The 15,651-nt window shown below is 42.0% G+C and overlaps 1 protein-coding gene across 5 annotated transcripts in view; it reads left to right on the forward strand.

Moving 5' to 3' along the window:
• LOC149227860 (histone acetyltransferase subunit NuA4-domain protein) overlaps positions 1-14,898 on the forward strand; it is a 325,335-nt gene extending 310,437 nt beyond the window's left edge. For 2 of the 5 annotated variants that reach the window (XM_089377947.1, XM_089377946.1), the window contains exon 7: positions 13,473-13,904. In XM_089377947.1, coding sequence (XP_089234073.1) covers positions 13,473-13,522 — 50 coding nt within the window. In that variant the 3' untranslated portion in view covers positions 13,523-13,904. Of the gene's footprint in view, positions 1-13,472; positions 13,905-14,128; positions 14,294-14,460 lie in introns of those variants that run through there. The other 3 variants (XM_089377943.1, XM_089377944.1, XM_089377945.1) reach the window with 3 other exon arrangements.
• Positions 14,899-15,651: the final 753 nt, after the last annotated feature.

Genomic DNA, 15,651 nt, shown 5'->3' on the forward strand with positions numbered 1-15,651 from the left:
TGCTAGGGTGTCTCCTAGTTGCCCTCAAAATTTGAAGCAATTCCCATTGCTAGCTTGAGAGAAATCTCAAGCCCTAGCTTGAAAATTGATTCTACCTTTCAACTTCTTTGGTTAGTGGCATTCCAAAGGTCAATTGCTCTTGAAAATTTAAAGGAAGTTAATTATTCATTGACCTTTTCTCATCCTTGCTTGACCTAGGCATCTCCTTAAAGATCATTTTCTAGCCCTAGGCCTTGCTTGGATTTCCCTATAGGTCTCGTTTGTGGTTCCAAATCTTTATATGGTCGTTATCTTACAAAACCCCAGGAAAGACCTTGCCTCTTTAGGAAACCGTTGGTCTAGGAGCATGCCTTGTGATTGAATAACCCTTCCTCCCAGGTCTAGGTCTCCTCCATAAGCCTTTCTTGGGGAGCCATTAGCTTCTGTTCGAAGCAATTGAGCTATCATCTGAGTCTCTCCTTTGAATGGGGCTTGGAAATCAATCCATACCTAGCCATTGATCCTACCATCCTAGTGATTTCCTTTATACCGAGACTCCTCCCATCAGTGAAAGCCCGTAAATAGCAGGGGACATTAACTAAGGTGACAGTGGGTCTTTGTCCCATTGTTGTCATTAGGTCTAGTAGTTGTCCCTTAGGTACCCCTCCTAGGTCCCTTGGTAGATTGTGTGGCAACAAGCCCATTATAGCAGCCAATCCTTTAGGGTGGTCTTGATGCTAGTACATGAGAGTCTTGGATCTCCTTACTGCAGTTGGTTACGTTCGACCAACTTCCTCCATTTAGATATTCCTTATGTGCACCCGACCACCTCTTATCAACCAAACAAGAGATGAATACAATCATTTGCGATGATATCTATAGTTATTATGTATTGGTCATTTGAATAAACCGTTAGGGTGGGTTATGCCTGAAGATGGCTTTCTATGCTTAGCACTTCATGATGATGAGGGATGGACTTCTTGTTTGTCCTTTTTACACACTTTGCCATTTGGATTCATGCCTTTCAGATTCCCTTAGGACAGTTCAAAGTTGGATCGCGTAAAATGTGGATTGAAATGGACCAATATATATATTGTTTAGACAAGATGTGCCAACTATGTCATCTTTGATAGATTGAATCAGATGAACACTTCATCTTCCATTGGCCCATTCATTATGAGATTTGTGGGAGACTTCATTGATTCTTCATGGGGATCCAAATCGTTTCTAGTTTCTTCTAGTACTCAGACCAGAATGTCTATCCTTATACACGCAAGAGGTCCTCGGATTTCGTACTCATTCTCCATCCTGCTATGTTGTATCTTGTTCAATGGATTACCTCCTTTGCAGTGCTACAATCAACTAGGGGCACTAAAGATAGGATGATGACAATGTTCCTTCTAGCTCCATATTAGTGTAGACCACAAGGACCATCCCCCCTCCCTAGAGGCCTTAGAGACATCTCCAAAATAGATCCCTTGCCAACAAGCAGATCAAACCACCTAGACATCAACAGAGAGTTATAGTGGTCGGGCAACAACACAATAGAAGGTCCATATTTTCTTCTAGCTCTTGTTCATGGCATCATCCTATCTTGAGTTTTCTTCATTTGGTCATAGATATTAGGAGAGATAGATCTAGTGGATCATGACCCTTCTAGTTCCTTTCTCTCTGCACATTTCCCTCCCATTGTGGCCGTCCACACTTGGACTTGAGGGTTTTCTCATGTTTTGCATACAAAATTCATGTTTCTACTTCACTCGTTGTTTATATTGGAGACTTTTTAGTACTCTTGCTTTGTATTGACATCATTGTACTCAACATTCTCATTGACTTATGTTTGTGGTCATTTGTTGGACATTAGTATAATTATCTTATCTTATATTTCTCTTCATCTATATTGCTCAACTAGCTCAATTGGTTAAGTCTGTGAGAAAGCCGCTACCTTGACCCATCTTTATACTTCTAGTGGGGAATCTATTTTATGATTTTTCCTAGTCTAAGTCATGCATGAGATCCACTTTAAACTCAACTGCTAAATATAAGTCTTTCACTTTTTATTAATGTGAATTACAAAATATAATTACTTTCCCAAAAATAGAATTAATTTTCAAAATATTTTTTCTCTTTCGAAAATATCTTGAACTACTTCTCACATGTTCACATTGAACATGTGTGGAGGTCCCTGCCTAAGTTATATTTCTAAATAGTCCTTAGTGAAAGCGGAATTTTGAACCAATCCAAGTTTGTCTCTAAATGACTCAAACTTTCCTTTTGCCAAGGGCTTGGTTAGAATATTAGTTGCTTGCTAATTCGTGGGAATATGCTAGAGCTTCATTGCCCCCCCCCTAAACCCAATCTCATATGCAGTGATATTTGATCTCCGATATGCTTGAACTTGTAATAGAACACTTGATTGTCAAAGAGTTTGATACAACTTTGATTATCTCAGTAAATGACTGTAGGGTCTACTTAATGATTAAACAACCTTGCACGTAACTTGTGAAGCTAGATTTCCTCACAACTAGTAGTTCTAGCTGCCATGTATTGTGCCTTTGCTGAGCTAAGTGCCATGAAAGCTTGCTTCTTATTGAACTATGATACGTTGTTGATCCCAAACTAAAGCAACATCCTTAGGTGCTCTTTCTGTCTGTGAGACTGCCTGCCTGATCTGAGTCTGAATAACCTTGCAACTTCATTTCATCATCTCCAAGATATCTTAGACTTAGTTGCCATGTCTTCTTGGCAACTTGTAATGAGCTTCTCTCCACCTGTCAAAGACAAATCATCTACACACAACACCAAAATACGTAGATCCGTCTGAAGAAATATATAATACAATTTAGCATCTGCTTTGCTTTTGGTGATGTCCATACTCTATAGATACTCATCAATTCTAGAATGCCATGCTCTCGATCCCTGCTAGAGTCCATACAAGGATTTTTTTAATCTTTGCACACATGGGACTCCTTTCCATCTATCTCAAAACCTTGAGGTTGTTCTATTTACACTTCTTCCTTAATGATTACATTAAGGAAAGCTACCTTCATACCCATCTGATATATCCTCCATCCAATAAGTGAAACCAAGGACATCACAACTCTAACAAAAGTGTACCTAATGACTAGAGCAAATGTCTCCTTGTAGTCCACTCCCTCTCTCTATAGGAGAACCCTCCTGCCACAAGCCTTTCATTGAACATCTCAATGCTACCATTTGCAACATGCTTTGGTCTTGGAGAGCCACCTAGAACTCACAATTGAATTCTAAACTAGAACTCAAAATTGACTTCTCCTTTGGTCTTTGCACTATGTTCCAAACATCATTCTTCATGATGGAGGCATACTCCTCCACCATGGCATTCTATTTTATTCTATGAGCTGAAGAATTCTATCTAAATTATTTTTTCAATAAGGAAATCTAAATTATTTTCAATCTAAATTAATTTAACTGTAATGTTCCAAAGTAGAAATTTACAGAGATAACAAAGACATGCAACAAATTCAACACGTAAATTTACTCAGTAAACACACATGTAAACAGAAATTTTGCCCGGAACACCAAATTGGCCAATTTTCATTAATTATAATTGCTAGAGTACAATATAAGATGGAAGGAGTGCACCTAGGCTTGCACAAGGCAAGCTAGAAGCCTCAGATGGATGATACAATAGTGCCCAGCTGCTGTAATCTTTGCTGCATCCAAAATATTGCGTTGTTCCCTCAAAACTACTCTGCTGGCTAACTTCCGGCTCTGATTTTCCCCCTCAAAACAACCCATAAATTTCTGCAATTTTGGGGATGTACTCTTCTCCAAAAACCTAGAAAAACATTGAGAGGGTTTTCCTTGGTTTTGACCTGTCAATTTCGATCCCTTGGGGATTGGCCCTCCTCCAATGTTGGTTCTCACTGCTTGCAGCTGAAACTGTTGTAACTTGCTGCCACAAGGCTGGAAACCTCCCCAAATCAGGCTCCCAACAATCTCTCCGCAACCCAGCTCCCAAATCCTCTGGCTAAACCTCCAACCAAGAGTCCCCCTCTAGTGACTGCGCAGTCTTGAGTGAGGATGATGCAGTCCCTCCAATCTGCAGTTCAAACTGGGTGTATGACTATCTTGCTGCAAATTCTCCTCCACAAGATGACAATTCGATGTGGGCAATGGAAGCCCTCCTAGGGTGGCACTCGAAGTCCACCGAAGAGAGGGATGAGCTTCACTCCTTGGGAAGCTCTTGTGCTGAACAACACTTTGTAGCTTAGCTAAACAACCAAAGCAACAATGAAATTCTCAAATGATTAAAAGGCCCCAAATGCGGCTCACTTCCTCCTATTTATGCTTGCTCCCTTGGGCCCCACGTGGGTACCATCAAATATTTCGATCTCCACTTAGGAAATTCGAATTGCCTTCATGGGGTGCGTATTTTTGGGTGGGTGACTGGCCCCCACAATCCACTAAAAGCACTTCGAGCCCCTTTCTCCTAAGTTCTCCCACATATTTGCCTAAAGTCAAAAATATCAAAATTACCAAAATTGATTTTCTCCTCACCTTGGGAAAATTATCAGGAAGGGACATTACAGTCGTCCCCTCTTGGATGTTGCTTGTCCCCAAGCAACTGCAAAACTGGATGCTGTAAGATTTGTTCACTTTCCCATGTGGCATCCTCTTTTGGCAAATCCTTCCATTTGACCAGGTACTCCCAGATCACCCTGTTCCTCAACTTCTTCTCCCGGGTCTCCAATATGATCTCCGATGTCAAAACCAAGTGCCCCTCATCATCCAAGGGAGGAAACTCAATCGCTGCTATGATATGCTGTCCCAATGCCTTTTTCAGGCATGAAATGTGGAACACCTTGTGAATCCGAATCTCCTTAGGTAGCTCTAATTTGTAGGCCACCTGTCCCACCTTTTGGACCACCTTATATGGCCCATAAAACCTTGGGCGAAGCTTCTCTACCCCTTTCTGCTTGAGCGTAGATTGCTTGTATGGCTGTAGGCGTAAGAAGACCATGTCCCCTACCTCAAAGTGTCTCTCCACCCTGTGTTTATCAGCATAGACCTTTTGCTGATTCTGGGCCACCTGCAAGTTGTTCTTGAGAGCTCAGAGAATCTCCTGGCTCTCTTGAACCCAATCCTTTGCCCCTGGGGCCCTGCTATCTCCAAACACCATGTCAGAAAAAGAAAGTGCATCATACCCATAAAGTGCTCGGAAAGGGGTCATACCGATGGACATGTGATAAGTAGTGTTGTAGCAGAACTCCCCGAGGTGTAGCCACTTGACCCATGCTCTTTGCTGTCCAGTCACGTAGTTGCGCAGGTACCCTTCCAGCCACTTGTTCACGATCTCTGTTTGCCCGTCGGTTTGGGGATGATAGCTAGTGCTGGGTGTAAGTTCTGTACCCACTAACCGGAACAACCCTTGCCAAAAAGCCCCCATAAACCTGCTGTCCCTGTCACTCACAATGGTCTTGGGGAGACCATGCAACTGGAAAACCTCTCGAAAGAACAACTCGGCCATCTGGGGAGCTGAAGATATCATCGGAATAGTAAATAAGTGGGCAAACTTGGTCAGGCTATCGATCACCACATAGATGTAGTCTTGCCCCTGTGCTGCTGGAAGTCCCGTGATGAAATCCATGGATATGCTCTCCCACTTCCTCTCCGGAATGGGGAGCGGCTGTAGCAAACCGGCCGAGTGACTCAGCTCCACTTTGTTCCTCTGGCAATCCACGCACTCTCTCACATGTTTTAGCACATCTCCTTTAAGACCTTGCCAGGAGAACCTCTCCCTGACGATACGGTATGTCTTGAGGAAACGTGGGTGCCCTACTAGTGGAGAATCATGGGCTTCTTGCATGATCCTCTCCTTCAACTGAGATCTTGGCACTAAATAAATCTGGTCCTTGTAGTAGATCACATCGTCCATCACCCAGAATTGGTCATCTCGGTGCATGCCATCCAAAATGTTGCAGGCCTGCCTATCCTTGGAGTACTCAACCAATAGTTGAGCCTTCCAATCCTGTGTGACATCCATCAAAGATAGAGCTGCGGGTCTCCTGGAGAGGGCATCAGCTACCACGTTGTGTTTTCCCTTCACATACTCTATCTCAAAATCATAAGCCTGGAGCTTACTCACCCATTTCTGCTGCCTCTCCTCTAAGGACTGCTGCTCAAGGAGGAAGCGAAGACTATTGTGATCCGTCTTCACTTTGAATCGGTTGCCCACTAAATACTGTCTGAATTTGGCCAGCGCATGCATCACTGCCAACATCTCCTTGTCGTACACAGAGTACAACTGCTCGTGAGGCTGCAATTTCCTGCTCTCAAACACAATAGGATCCCCTCCTGTGTCAAAACGGCCCCAATCCCTTCATCAAACACATCACACTCCAACACGAAAGGCCTTGTGAAAAGCAACAAAGCTAAGACTGGACAATTACTCATGACCCTCTTGAGGCACGTGAAGGCCTCCTCTGCCACCTGCGTCCACACAAAAGCTCCCCTCTTCGTCAAATCTGTAAGAGGTGCTGCAAGCTGTGAGAACCCTCTCACAAATCTTCGGTAGTACGTACAAATGCCCAGGAAACCCCTCAGCTCCGTCATGTTCCTGGGTGTGGGCCAATCTAGAATTGCCCGAATCTTCTCTTGATGCACCTTCACTCCATCCTCCCCAATCACATGCCCTAAGTACAACATCTCTGTTAGCCCAAACTCACATTTGGACAACTTTGCATACAACTGCTGCTCCTCAAGTATGTGGAGCACCTCCTCCAAATGCTGAAGATGCTCCTCCCATGTTCTGCTGTAAATGAGTATGTCGTCGAAGAAGACTAGAACAAAACGTCTCAGTTGTTTATGGAACACGTGATTCATACAAGACTGGAATGTGGTCGGAGCATTGGTTAGCCCAAAGGGCATCACCGAGAACTCAAAGTATTCGTAATGGCAATGAAAGGCAATCTTTGGGATATCTTGCTCCCTCATGCGAATCTGGTGGTACCCTGAGTGCAAATCTATCTTTGAGAAGTATTTAGCTCCCCTAAGCTTGTCCATCAGCTCATCTATGTGCAGAATGGGGTACCTGTTCTTTAAGGTCTTTTTATTGAGAGCCCGGTAGTCTATGCACATGCGTAGCATCCCATCTTTCTTCTTCACCAACACCACGAAAGAAGCAAATGGACTCAAGCTGCCCCAACCTCAACAACTCCTGAATGGCCTGCTCTATCTTATCCTTATAGGTCTTCGGGGGCCTATAAGGGGTGGTGATGACTGCGTTCATCCCATCCTCTAGTTCAATGGTGTGCTCAAACCCACGGTCTGACGATCTACCTGGTGGGACATCCCTAAAAACCCCCTGGTGCTTCTCCAACAGGGCTAGTATATCTACATGTTTGACCTGTGTCTTTGTCCCCAACTCCGAAATCCATAGCTCAACTGCCCACTCCACATCTCCATGGCGCAGATTTGTCTCCATCCGGTGGGCTGAAACTATCTGAGGGGGATAAGAGTGCATGCCCCTCAGTATTACTGGCTTCCCATCTGGACCTTGGAACTCCATCTCGAGTTTCTGCCAATCAGTCGTGACCTTCCCCAACACATACAACCACTAGACACCCAACACCACAAAGAATAGGTTAGTGAGTGAGTAGTTCCCCATCTTCAAGGTCAACCCGGGCACATACTTGGTACACTGCATGGTCTGGTCTCCGGGTACCAAAATTGAGAACCCCTCAAATGTAGCTGTCTGGATGCCCCTACGCTCCACCATCTGGGCATCAATAAAATTGTGGGTGGCCCCACTGTCAACCAGGATTGACACACGCTGCCCCTATATAGTCCCCTGATCCGGAGTGTCAAATACTTCGGCACACCCCGAAGTGAAGCGAGGACTCCCCTAGTTGGGGCAGACGACCCTCCTCTAGGTGGTGGTGGTGGTGGCCCTCCTGCTGATGCCCCCCCATCATCATTCGGGTCCTCTCTTGCCTCAGCCTCCTCCTCCTCATGCTCACTATCCGAGAACACCTCGATGAAATGGGCTTTTCCCTTGGTATACTTGTGCCCTAGTGCCCAAGGCTCCTGGCACGTGAAGCACAACTTCCTCCTCCTGAGGTCCCTGCTGGTGTTATCGCCCAGTTGGCTACATCCTCCATTTCTCTGTGGTGGCCTCGCATCTTTATTCCTTGTTGGAGTTGTGGATATTGTGGGGACAGAAGTCCTGTTATGTCCCGGGTCTTAGAAATGGCATCATGTAGTGATGCGGGCTTGTAAGCTCTCACCCAGCCATGCAGAGGCTTGGCAAGCCCCTCCACAAACAGCATGATCAGTTGTGCCTCCAAAATATCTGTCACCATCACTGCAAGTCTCTGGAACTCTGTAATGTAGACCTTTGCGCTGCCAGTCTGTCTCAAGTGGGCTAGCTCCCGGAAGTGTAGCTCTGGGTCCTTCCTTTCAAACCTCTCCAACAATCTCCTGGTGAACTCCGTATAAGTGGTGATGTGAAGGTGCCCCAACATGATCAACCCATGATACCACCACTCTTGGGCATCACCCTCCAAGTGAAGGGTGGAAAAGCGTATGGCATCAACTTCCCTCATGGGATTCAGGTGAAAGTATGTATCAAGTTTTTGGATCCATGCCCTAGCTGAGCTCTTTGCTGACCCATCAAAATTTGGGAGTGTGATCTTCCCCGATAGCTTCTGCACATCTTTGTTGGATGCTCCTCCTCTATAGTGGCCTCTAGCCCCAGTAGCGCGCCTCTCCTTGAGGTGAATGTACTCTCCAAAAGACATCACCCTCTTGATCCGGCCATCCAACCCCTCGTACTCATCAATGCTTGATGCGACAGAATGTACCAAATCCGCAACTGGGTCCGGCTCTCTCTCTGGCTCAGCCTCCTCCATGAAATGAGGCATCGTGGGGCGGTCAGCTTGCCCATGCTGTGGGGTGTGTGGAGGCTGATAGGTACGACTGCCTCCTCTTGCTTTGGAACCCCCTTCACCTTGAGGTTCTCCCTCTGGCCTTCCACCCATCTGCAGGCCCATCACTTGTTGCATCATGTCCATCATCAACTGCCCTTGCCTCATCATCTGTTGGTTGGCCCTTAGTAGCTCCTCTAAGACCTGGTCTGTGTTCCTCTGTCTGGGCTGCTCATTCTCTTCCTGGTTCTCCATCTGGCCTTTGATGTTATCCACTTCAGTGTCTGAAAATGGGTCTGGCCCCTCTTCTCTACCTTGACCCCTGCCTCTGCCTCTACCATGGCCTCTCTGGAAAACTAGTCCCTGGTATCTTGGTGGCATCACCTGCTCTTGTTCCCCACTCTAGCCAAGAACATGCTCTGATACCACTGTAATGTTCCAAAGTAGAAATTTACAGAGATAACAAAGACATGCAACAGATTTAACACAAAAATTTACTCAGTAAACACACATGTAGTTAGAAGTTTTGCCCGGAAGCCCTCCTAGGGTGGCATTCGAAGTCCACTGAAGAGAGTGATGAGTTTCACTCTTTGGGAAGCTCTTGTGCTGAACAATTCTTTGTAGCTTAGCTAAACAACCAAAGCAACAATGAAATTCTCAAATGATTAAAAGGCCCCAAATGCTGCTCACTTCCTCCTATTTATCCTTGCTCCCTTGGGCCCCATGTGGGACCCATCAAATTTTCGATCCCCACTTAGGAAATTCGAATTGCCTTCATGGGGTGCATATTTTTGGGTGGGTGACTGGCCCCCACAATCCACTAAAAACACTTCGACCCCCTTTCTCCTATGTTCTCCCACATATTTGCCTAAAGCCAAAAATATCAAAATTGCCAAAATTGATTTTCTCCTCACCTTGGGAAAATTATTAGGAAGGGACATTACATTAACTAGGTTGTTGTAATGGAGATTATAACACTCGGCATCATCACGATCAACCTACACTCTGAGTCTTGCTTCTTCAAACTGGAAAACAACAGTTGGGCTGTTGTCATATATTGAGATTCCCCACTGTCTACATACCATGCATCTCTCCAAATCATGTTGGTAGAAAGGAAAAATATCTTTGAGAAATCCTTCTTGAACTTGACAACAAATTCGTTCAACTAAGTTTTTGCAGAGATTGCTATCTACTTCTATTGCTACTTCCTTTCTTTTTCTGTGGACACTGATGTATAATGATCATGCGTATGACAAACAAAGCACTTGATTTTATTCTAGTCCTCATTTCTTTGTTGTGAGGTTGACTCCTCACTTTTTCCATTACCTTTGGTGAGCCCTTTACCTCCACCCTTACTTGACTGACCAAATAGAGCTAGATCATCACCACCTTTCTTGCTAGCTTTTGATTCTATTTGAATCCTCTCGATATAGTCATCCCAGAAGGTCTCAAAGTTGGGAATTTTTTTTGTAGTGGAAACACATTTGATAAATGGTTCCCATGAAGCTGGGAAACCATTTAGTGCCGTATTCACTAGATTTTCTTCTGCAACCTTCTCCCCAATTGTTACGAGCTGATCAAAAATTTGTGTGATCTTCATAAGGTGGCTGGTGACAGTGTCTGATCTGGTCATCTCTATGGATCTGTGTTCGTTCTGCAATATAATGTTCTGTTTATGTTTTGAATCCAGAAAACACTAACCAGAGCATCAAACATATCCTTTGTCATATTCTTCTTCGATACATGAACAATTAGAGGGTCCTTTATGGCATTCAAGATCATCCATTTAACCTTCACTTGCTTTTTATTGTAAGCTATCAAGTTCTGTGGATCTGTAGGCAGAGCCATAACATCCTTAAGAACATTCTAGAGATCATTCTCCTTTAGTAAGAGTGCAATTCTCACTTTCCATGCTACACAGTGTGAGGCACCATGCAATATGTTCTCAAACCAAAGGCTTGTTGTTGCCATCTCTGAGAGCTATTGCAAAATCTCCCAAATTAAGAAACTTTGAAATTCTCCTACTGCAATAAATTTACTGAAGCAAATCCCTGAGAATCTCAATTACAGATCAAGATCTGATATTATATTAGAATTCCAGGCACTGAGTGACTACTGTCCTTATGATCCCAATAGAACAAATACATTGCTGAATTTAATTAATGATGAAATTCAATTTCAGAGCATAGCATCATTCACACAATAGCTAGAAATTAAATAACAGAAGCATCAATATTAATTTCACACACACACACACACACACACACAAGGAATTACTCCTTTAAATTCGCCATTCCTTCCAAAAAACCTACAAGGAAACATCCACAAATTGCCTAAAAAAACAACGCTGCACAGTTATAAAAGATCGACCTGAACTTGGGCTTTTACAAGCTGTTTGAGAGGTACACCTGCTAAAAAGTCGAGCAGTAACAGTTCCCTGCTGTATGGGATGCACAGCTAATGTACGATGCTGGTGTATAGAATCTGTATGAGACTGCTGCTGGAAATGACTTTCCTTGTTGCTCACTGTCTCCCTCTCTATTGCTCAACTTGCTTAACTGCTCAAGAGTGTGAGAAAGCCTCTAACTTGTCCCATTTTTATACTTTAGCGGAGAGTCTATTTTAAGAATTCTCCTAGTCTATATCATGCATGAGATGCAATTTTAGACTCAACTGTTTAATATAAGACTTTCACTTTTTACTAAAGTGAATTACAAAATAGAATTGTTTTTTCAAAAATAGAATTACTTTTTGATTTTTTTATCATTTTCCAATATATCTCGAACTACTTTCTGGATGTTCACATTGAACATGTGTGGAAGTTCTTGTTTGGACTATGATTCTCAACACTTGTGATGAGCGCTGACAAATGATATAGCACGCCATGCATTAAGCATTGGCCTCCACTAGCCATGTGGCTGGCTTGGCTCCCAAACCTGAGCTGGCACCTGATTCGAGGGAAAACACTGTTGCACTTTGCCTATGCGCTTAATCTTAGTTGGTATGTCGAGTGACATGGAGTGCCTCCTATTGATGATTGAGAGGTGAAGTGGTTCAAAGTTGCTATTGCCAGGATGATGGCAGTTGAATATGGTATGATACCTTCAATTGCAAAACTTATTGGCTGCCCCTTCAACACGACATGCAGAGTGTGAGGGAGGATTGACTTTACCATAACCCAACAAAACATGATTGGGTGGTGGTGGATGCATTAAGATGGGTCTTCGAAGCTGTGTTTTGTTGTTCTACTTTTATCGTTTATTATTGATTCCTCTGCAGCTAAGAGGAATTGATTCATTTATAGGTTGATCCACTCTATTATAGATTCCTCTTAGAGAGTGTAGAAGTTGGTTGTATTTTATGGTGCTTGAAGTCTTAAATATCTATAGGTACCTGAGTGTTTGATGAGGCCAGCAACATAATGGGTATATCGATCTAGAAGAGGCATTGTTGATAGACAAGGAGGGTGCAAAGTTGAAGGAAGGATTGGTTAGGGTACCATAGAGCATCTTTGAGGAGAGAGAAATTGACAATGATGGTGGTCTGCTTCATGAGGCAGAAGAATTGTTGCACTGCTTGGAACTATCGAGCATATTCAATTTAGTACTTGAGCCCAGATGCTTCTCGTTTGTTCTAATTATTGTATGATATCGATCATTTTGATATTATGTATCAAAGACTAAATAGAAAATGTCATGTAAAACTTTTCTAGCATGTCAGAATGTACTGTGTGGATGAGTTATTTTATGATGTATGGATGTATGTATTTACCTATTTCAGATTCAAATTGGATAATTGAATGCAACTTTTTGTTTACTGCTGATTAATCATGATTTATGAATAAAAAAAATTAACATTTTAACAAAATCCGGGGTCCCCTATGTCCTACACCATGCAGCCCCTATATTTCGGGGGGTCTCTTCAGCTGTCCTCGGAACCCTGTGCCTGTGTCTCTAATCCTGAGTGAGTGATATCTTAAAATTGGCTGTGGGCTTGGTGTACTTATTGAGTTGTTCTGATGATCAAGTCATACGTAACAGATACGTATTGGGATATTTCACCCTAATGGAGAAGTTCCTTTGAGATATAAATAAAAATGGACATGGATAGTAAGCTTAACGAGCTGCTATTATGAAACAAAATAAATATACTAGTGACACTAACATAATATAAGAAAGCATAAAGGCATGTTTTGTATGATAACGTAACTACCCATACCTATCTATTTAAGTTTTCTCGTCCCTAATTTGTGAGCAATACATTGTGAGCCTCACTTATGAGTTCTAGAGAATTCCCGATGATGAAAATAATCCAATAATTGCATGGGGTATAACGAATATGACATCTATATTTGGTATTGATCTGTTTATTCTGGGAAAGTGGTTTTGTAATGTATAGTCCTCTAGACTGTTATATAAGTCCTCGTTAAATTCCATATAAATGCATGAAGGTTTTGCTAGAACAGTATTTTCCTGGGGATGGCTTGAGTGCAGAGCAGTTTTGGTGCAAGTGGACGTAGCTTAATTCCTTGCGTGATATTTATAAAAGGGGATTGCATGATTAATCTTCTATCTTGATTCCCAGGGGCAAGCAAAAGAAAGGACGGGCTACTCCAAGGGAGGGAAAGAGAATAAAACAAGCAAATGACCAGGAGCTTGAAGATGATGATGATCCAGACTTGTGTTTAAGATAGCAGGATCTCTGTATTACAGATGTTTACTAGGGATCAAGCTTATTAGAAAAAATCAAGAGCAATGTAAGGGAAAAGTTCCAGCAAAGTTCGTGGAATTCCTGCTACAAATTAGTTAGGTGGCAGGTGGTTTATGCATTTCATTACTTTCGTTATAACATGCAACTGTATTGCACTTGTATATTTCTAAACCACCAATGCTGGTTATTTGCCTAAAGTTATAATGTTTCTAGTTCATGAACCATGGGTTATGCTGTTTGCTGGTACATTCATTACTGTCATGTATTTTTGAATAAACATATATTCAGGTGAATTTTGAGGGTCAAGTTCTTTTAAAATTTGGATGAATGTTTGGATTTACACATGTTTGTGAGAAGTGATTTAGATACAGATGCTAAATCTTCTTCTACAGTATCTACAGCTGTATTTCCTACAATCTTTGCCTAACTGAATCTTCTTTCCATATTTTTGGAACATGTTTTGCATTGACATCGATGCTAGATAGACATAAAAAAGATCCTTTTCTGATGACAACATGCTTATGTTTTAGTGCAAGGTATCAGCAACTTGTCACCAATGTTGCTGGGCATTTGGCTAGTTCAATGCCAACAGGTGGTCGGTTCGAATCCCCTTGGGTTAGTCCTATTAGTCTATGCCAATGGATTTACTAGGGATGCCATCCATGAGTGTGGAAAAACATCCCTTAGGTTTCCCTGTAAGGTTTTTCTTTGAAAAAAACATGCTTATGTTATGTTTCCAGTTTCTATTTTGATTGCTTATTTGGTCACATCTTTTATGTTGCTTAATGCGAAATGTTAGGTCAATGATGAAGACAATCTAATTTTTCTCTCTATTGTCTCAACTGCCTCTGTGATTTTTCAGAAATTCTCATGGTATGGGAGATTGATACAAACATCATTATCAAAAAACACTGATGTTATTTAAGATGTTTCCATGGTATGCATAATGTGCATCTTCATGAATATGGGATAGTGACATCATGGCCGATCCAAAATTGCATCCTGCCTAAGAAGCCTTTTCATGACCAACGAAAAGCAAAGGGTATCTGATTGTAGTCTTTATTGTGTCAACTTCTTTGTTCTTGATTAACTATTTTTAGAGATTCTATTTGGAAAAGAAAGATTGATGCAACCATTGTTATCAAAATTACTGATGTTAATTAAAATGTGAATGTAAGGTGCACAGAGTGCATCTTCATGAGTATGGATTAATGATCTCAAGTCCAAAATTTGCAACCTGCCCTCTAGGCCTTTAAGGACTGGCAATTCAGCTGTCGAAATACTAACATGCTTGGCAAACTTTTTTGTAGGCTGAAGCTATCAATCTATAATTGGCTTATTGAATATACATGCACTTCATCGATGTTACTCCAGTGGGTGATTTTTACTCTCTTGATTGGGTTAAATGTCCACAAAACTATTCAAATTTATTCATTCGTTTGATATTGATATTAAATTTCTATTACCTCATTTGTTCATGTAATGTTTTGAAAATTTCCTTTTGTTTGAATTTCAAAATATTCTCATGTTAGGCTTGTTTGAGTGTGTTTGGTTAACTCATTACACTGGTGTGGTTGATCAATAATTACACTATCTCTTGATGCTCCACTTTATTTCCAATAGTAGCCAATTGATCATTTAATTCTCTAATCTCAGTTAGGTAACTCACCATAGTGTTTATGTTGGTCACGTGAATAACTGAGCATTGGTTTCACAAATCCATAACTCGAGAAGCACAATAATTCTAAAATAACTTGGCCAAAACATTAAAATACTCTTCTCTGACTTATTTGATATGTCGTGTATGAAACAATCTTTCATAGCATCAAGAATGATTCTCTTATGCTTAGCTTCCGTCTTGACAAGTTGGGTTGGATCAGTAGAATTTGGATTTTCCTTTTGAACATGCTCCCAAAGACTGCTCTCCATAATAATTTGATGCTTGAGCTTCCATGGAGGAAAATTGGAGGCTTCATCCAACTTTTCACTCTCTTAGATTGATAGCCAACTTGTACATTTTGAAAATTTTCAAGTGCATAAAAGATCAACAATA

Source organism: Pinus tabuliformis, chromosome J, assembly GCF_031772625.1.
Source record: "Pinus tabuliformis cultivar Carrire ecotype Pingquan chromosome J, CPIR1, whole genome shotgun sequence".
In the NCBI taxonomy this organism is placed as follows: domain Eukaryota; kingdom Viridiplantae; phylum Streptophyta; class Pinopsida; order Pinales; family Pinaceae; genus Pinus; species Pinus tabuliformis.